This window comes from Jaculus jaculus, chromosome 8 (assembly GCF_020740685.1).
Source record: "Jaculus jaculus isolate mJacJac1 chromosome 8, mJacJac1.mat.Y.cur, whole genome shotgun sequence".
Lineage (NCBI taxonomy): Eukaryota > Metazoa > Chordata > Mammalia > Rodentia > Dipodidae > Jaculus > Jaculus jaculus.
The window spans coordinates 105622267-105628204 of record NC_059109.1 but is presented as its reverse complement, the minus strand read 5'-3'; the positions used below and the strand labels follow the sequence as shown (position 1 = coordinate 105628204).

General features: G+C 55.3%; 1 protein-coding gene across 1 annotated transcript; it reads left to right on the top strand.

Annotated features, from left to right (window-relative positions):
- Positions 1-371: 371 nt before the first annotated feature.
- LOC101596077 (cystatin-C) lies at positions 372-4568 on the top strand. The gene is made up of 3 exons (XM_004668722.3): positions 372-645; positions 2774-2896; positions 3759-4568. Exons 1-3 carry the CDS (start codon positions 421-423, stop codon positions 3840-3842), a joined length of 432 nt encoding a protein of 143 aa, XP_004668779.2. The 5' UTR covers positions 372-420; the 3' UTR covers positions 3843-4568.
- The last annotated feature ends 1370 nt before the right edge of the window (positions 4569-5938 follow it).

Sequence of the window (5938 nt, the reverse complement as noted above, 5' to 3'; positions counted from 1 at the left end):
GCTGGGGATGGGGGAAGGGGTGGGGGTGGGGGTGGGGGAGGGGTGGGGAGGGGCGGGGGTGGGGGAGGAGTGGGGTGGGGGAGGGGTGGGGAAGAGGTGGGGGGAGAAGAGGAAAGGGTCTGCAGGCAGGAGAGGCGGGGCTGGGGACTGGCTGTAGGAGGGCCGCTGAGGAGGGGCCGGGGGGACGGACCTGGGGCGGGGCAGGAAGGCGGGGAGGCGATGCAGAAAGGACAGGACGGGGCGGGGGCGGGACCGGAAGACGGCGGCCGGAAGAGGCGGGGCCTCCGGGGGGAAGGCGGGGCGCGGCCTCGCGGGGCGCTCAAAGCCTGGCGGCGCGGCTTCCCGGCGCGTCCCTGCGGCTCCGGCTCGGCTCCCTCCGATCGTCCGCGCCCCGGTGCCCTCTCGACCCCGTCCCGCGCGATGCGCGCTCCGCTTCTCCTGGTGGCCGCCCTGGCCCTGGCCGCGAGCCCCGCGGCGGGCGCGAGCCCCCGGCACCCGCCGCGCTTGCTGGGCGGCCTGGAGGAGGCCGACGCGCAGGAGGAGGGCGTGCGGCGCGCCCTGGACTTCGCCATGAGCGAGTACAACAAGGGCAGCAACGACGCCTACCACAGCCGCGCCGTGCAGGTGGTGCGCGCGCGCAAGCAGGTGCGTGTCCGCGGCCCCCACGCCCGCCCGGGCCTTTCCTCCCCGCCTCAGCGCGGCTCCACTATTGCCCCCCCCGTGCTCATTCTGCGGGCCGGTCGGGCCCCGCGGAGGTCCTCTCGTCCCTTCGGGGCCCAGGCGCTCCCGTGTAGGTCAGGGTCACTGTCACCCCCCCCCCCCGCGCTTAGCGCCCTCTGCCAGCCACCGGGTGAACGGCTAACTAGATCGAATAGACCCTCCAGCTGTCTGTGTATGGACGACTTCCATCACTGTAGACAATAACCCGTGGTCGTTCCCTCCCTCCCCCCCCCTCTTCCCCTTTGAAACTTCTTCTTCTGACCTAGGGCAGATGTCCGGGAGCAGCGTCTGCGGAAGTGCCCGGCACTCCTGTGGGTCCGTCCTCCTCGCTGCCCCCGGGGCCCTGGGTATCTGAGTGTATGATTCTGTGCCTGTGTTTTTCTGGCTGCTTTCGCAGTGAGCACTTCCTGCGAACCAGGGCCTACACGGCATACCCGAGATGCCTCTGTGGAAGTCAGGAAACCAGCAGACACTTGGCTCACTGTCGCTGTTTATTGCGGGCCAAGGGGCGTGCCCAGTATGGGCTGTTGTCCTCCTCCTGTACCCTCAGACTCCTGTTCTCAGAGCCGCCCCTGTTCTGCTTTCCTGACCTTCGCATGTCTGAGACAGTCGGGTAGATGACTAGGTTTCGCTCAGCCATGGATTACACGTAGGATGGCTGTCCCCTAAGATGATACCGCCCCGTGACTGTGCAGATCCTCCACTGCGAAGTTCTACCGGGACACCTTTCTCAAAGTGTGACCCGGTGGTCGTTGGTGTTGTCCCGTTGTTCCCTCAGGCTGATGCAGGTCATCAGGCAGGTCCCCTTAGCAACTGCCTTGAGGCTGTCCTGAGGAGCTTTGCATCCCTCTGCACCTAGAGTGTCCCTGCACGCGCCTGGAGGCTGCGCAACGTCCCTGCCCTGGGACAGCAGATCTTAACCAGTAGTCCTGGGAGAAGGACAACTCTGGGCTCTGCCTCTACTAGCATGGAGTCATCCCTTACCAGATAAAACAGTCACCCAGGGGAGAGGAGGCCAAGAGGGAGCTTTAATGGCTGTCGGACCTGTAATTTAGGCCAGTTGGCCTCCGTCTCATTGCAGTCAGCACATAGCTACCCAGCCCCAAAGGCATTGTGAGCCGGTCAGTAGGGCTCCTTTCTGCCTTCTCTTGAAAACTCAGACGAGTGGAGACCGGTTTCTGCAGTTTACTGCTGCAGCAGTGTGCCAGCATGGCCGCCCTGGGCATGTTATGCACTTCCCATGGTCCTTGCTGGCCGGTGCAGCCCTCATTTGTGGCCATAGCTGGAGGGAAGCACAGGAGATTTGATCCGCAAGCCTCATTTTCCAGGTGGGAAAACCTGTGCCAAAGAATCAAGAACTTTGCTCTTGGTTCCGTGGGGCAAGATGTCCCAGTCCCCTGACTCTGCTTCTCCACAGTTCTAACATGGGTCTGGGATGTCCTGGCAGGGAAAGGGATTAATTCTATTTTTAAACTGCAGATGTCAGACATACAGGCACGTGACACACTTAGTCATCAATAGTCACATGAAAGGAGAAGGCATGTGAATTCTGTCTTCCCATTGGCCTGAAACTGCAAGAGTGAAGCATCCCACGTCCTCCTTTCTGTTCATGAGGGAAGGAGTTTCTGGGCTTCATGCTGTCACTGAGGTTCAGCTGAATGTCAGCCACCAGCTGTGCTGCAGGCCAGAGCCTTCGCTGGTGTTCAGAGCAGCCCCGGGCTCCTTGAACAGGTTACACCCTCACCCCGTTGGACGCCCAGAGCTCAGCCTTCCCTTCGAGAATCCACTGAAGGAGCTGTTAGTCCCTGGCTTCTGCCTTCTATGTCCTGCTTCTACACGTGACACCTTGTCAGTGCTGCTTAGAAGAAAAGTAGTTACAAACAGGGCCCGAGGCCACTTGTCTGAACACAGTGTCTTGTGTGTTTTATGAGTGGTAGTTCTGGCAGCTCGTGAATGTAGGTATGAACCCAAGGTAAACATATTAGTCTGTGATGTAGCTGTGTTCAGGGGAGCCTGACGAGACTGTGTTAAGTGAATCCCATTCTTACCGTAGATCGTGTCTGGAGTGAACTATTACATCGATGTAGAGATAGGCCGAACCACATGCACCAAGTCCCAGGCAAACCTGCCTGACCTGGCTGACTGTCCTTTCCATGATCAGCCCCATCTGATGAAGGTATGTGCCTGATAGGAGCCAAGAGCCAATCACTGAGCACACGCGTGCGTGCGTGCAGAGTCTGTGTGCAAGTGGGGGAGCATGAGTATAGGGAGAATGGTGAAGTGTGGGGTACATGTGAGTTCATGCTGGTACATCCCTGTACCCATGTTGGGTCGGGGGAGAGTTGTATGTACACTTAATCAATTTGAACTGCCAAGGGGTTTTACCCTGAAGATTATAATACTGAGAGGACAACTGTCTTTGCTCCTGGGGTGTTGTCCAGTGGACTGGAGGATGTAGCTTTGGGGATGCTTGTTAAGGAGAAGGACCTGTTTAGTCCCAGCCAGGGTCACCTGCCCAGACCACACTGAACAGAATCAATCCCTGTAAACTGAAACCTGTCAGTAATGTCCCCTGTGTTCCCAGCCTCTCTGGATGGGGCTGGTTCTTGTGACATGATGGCTGTGGGAATAGCTGCTCTCCCCTTGTCACTTATCTCTACACCCTGACACTTTCAGGGGTGTGTCCCATCCTGCTTCTTCCTAGGGCCCCTCTAGTGGTGGCCCAGGCAGAAGGGCTCATGGTCCCTGAGCCTCCTCTTTTGCCCTGACCTTTGGAGCTCCTTTGTCTTTCCCAGGCTGCTCCTTAGAGTGCTGTTCTGGGGCTGGAGGATGGGGAACCCTTGAGCCAGGGAGGGAGACACATGCCATCTGTGGGACCGCAGTGGTGGGAGGGGTGAGGAACAGACACTGCAGAATCAAGCTGAGTGCCCTGGGACCCAGAAGAGGCTATTGGGGACAATTGTCCACATCTCAGGCTTGGCAGCCTTTCTTTCATCCACAGCTTGTATTGATTGTTCCTCTTTTCCTTTTTTTTGCAGAAAACCCTCTGTTCCTTCCAGGTCTACACTGTGCCCTGGAAGGGCTCACACTCCCTGACAAAATCCAGCTGTCAGAATGCCTGAGAGCTGAGCCAGGCAGGGTGATGCAGACCACCCCTTACTTGCATCCCTTCCCCATAGTACCCCATCCCTCAGATGGGTGCCCCCACATTGGAGGACATCTCTCCAGTGTTCCAGGTGACCCTAGAGAAGGCTGCTGCGGGCAGGTTCTGCACATCTGAATGGCTGTCTCCTGGTTCCTTTTTTTCTCTTTGCTTTTCAAATTCGCAGTGCCTTGTGGACATGGACTGCAAATGCCTCGCTCAATAAAAAAAAAAAAAAAAAAATTAAAAGCCGCTGGCTTATTCTGAGCTGGTCTCATGCTGTGCAGGGAGGAGGGTTCCAGGAATCAAAGTTGAGGGTTCACACCCACATGCACACTCAAGGAGATGGCCTGAGGTGGGATAGGTGATGGTTTCAGCTGAACTCCTGCTGATTAGCTCCTGCCAATGCTGGTGTCACCTGCTGGCCAAGTGAGTGTCCACTATTGACCATCTAACTCGAACTCCCTGGAGACTACACAATGGCTGCCATCTGGCAGTGACCACATGAAAACTAGCAGGTGCTGTCCAGCTGGGCTTCCAGAAAGCCTGGCCCACCGCACCATGGCTAAGTGAAATATTAGTCACATCACTGGGTGTGAGAGTAGTAACTGGTTTATACAACAGTAGCTTCTGGTGCATTCTCTTCCCCTCTCTCACCTTCATCTGAATATGTTTATTCTTAAAAATGAGTTGCTTTGAACCTCAATAGAAGTGTTATGTTTTTACTCAGGAACAATTTATGATTACATTTCAATTTGTGGGAAGAGGAAATTGAACAGCCTTTAACATTCCAGCTTTTCAGTTTGGCAACTGCTTTTTATTATGCCCTGCAGTGGAGTAAAATCACTTTTATGACTCCTTCATATTCCCTATGAACTTGGCCCATGGATATTTGATGTGAGACTATCTCCCCACTGTGTCTGTATTCACTCACTGCTGGTGAGGACAATAGTGAAACCATTTGCTCTTCTGGAAGCTGTCTCTGAAAGATCTGGGAGCCTGCTCGGCTGTCTGAATTCCTTGGTCAATACGGGGAAAGCCAAGAGGCCATACGCAAAATAGCAGCTCCAGTAAGAATCAGATTCTCTTAGTCACTCATATCTGCTCCTGTGCACTTGGCCTTGGGGTTCCAAGTGGGCCAGCTCAGACGCACATCATCTGACACTTATGACTGCCTCCGTGACACTTTGGAGTCACTTAGAAGCCAGGCTTATTCCCAGTCATGTAAGTTTGCATGCAGACTGCCAATCGCAGCCACCTGGCGACCACAGCTGCACGCTGCAACCACCTTTTCCACTCTTAAATGGATTCAGGTGATGGGCGTTGGGCCTGGGCCTTGGAACTTTAAATATTCCCCAGTGCTTCTCCAAACATCTGCTGGACCAAAACCCAGTTAGGATCCCTGTCAGTCCTTCACACCTGGGACATCTGCACACAGTGGCGGATGAGATGGTCTTATCACACTTGACTTCACTTCCAAAGGTTGCTGCCGCTTGGCCTCCCCCTGACTCACTGGCCTAGTTAGTCTCACTGACTTCCTCTCTACCTCCCTCAGCAAGTCTGCAGCCTCTACTGGGTGAAACCCTCTAGCTCTTTAGACTTCCCTTCTCCTAGCCATCCACTCGGATCCTAGTGCTTCCTAAAGCAGGATCCTCTCCTTTTAAGGAACCAGTTATCATGAGCAGTGACATTCAGCTTACCCAGGCCTCGGATGTGCTGAATGGCCACCATTCCCCAGACCAGCAGGAGTGTGTTCCTATAGCCCTGTGCTTCTGTGACCACCTCATAATCAAAACCAGGTGGTACCATCACCACACACGCCTGAGGCTGGAGACTGACCATCATAGAGGGCCTGGCTTTATAACAACAACCTGTGTCCAGTGAGAATCCTCCCTTCTCCCTCCCTCCCACCTGTATCTGGACCAGGGCTAGTCAGAGCAACTCATCCCCAACACAAGCGTCAATTACTGCTTTGGAATGACACCTAACCCAAGTCTATACACAGAATTTTCTAGTGAGTCAGAACAGCTCAGTATTTACATGTATCCCATTAAAATGGTGAACAGAGGGCTTAAT

Coding starts and splice junctions, on each gene's coding strand:
- LOC101596077 (XM_004668722.3), top strand. CDS start 421: ATGCGCGCTCCGCTTCTCCTGGTGGCCGCCCTGGCCCTGGCCGCGAGC. Junction 646..2,773: donor TGGTGCGCGCGCGCAAGCAG/GTGCGTGTCCGC, acceptor TTCTTACCGTAG/ATCGTGTCTGGAGTGAACTA. Junction 2,897..3,758: donor ATCAGCCCCATCTGATGAAG/GTATGTGCCTGA, acceptor TTTTTTTTGCAG/AAAACCCTCTGTTCCTTCCA.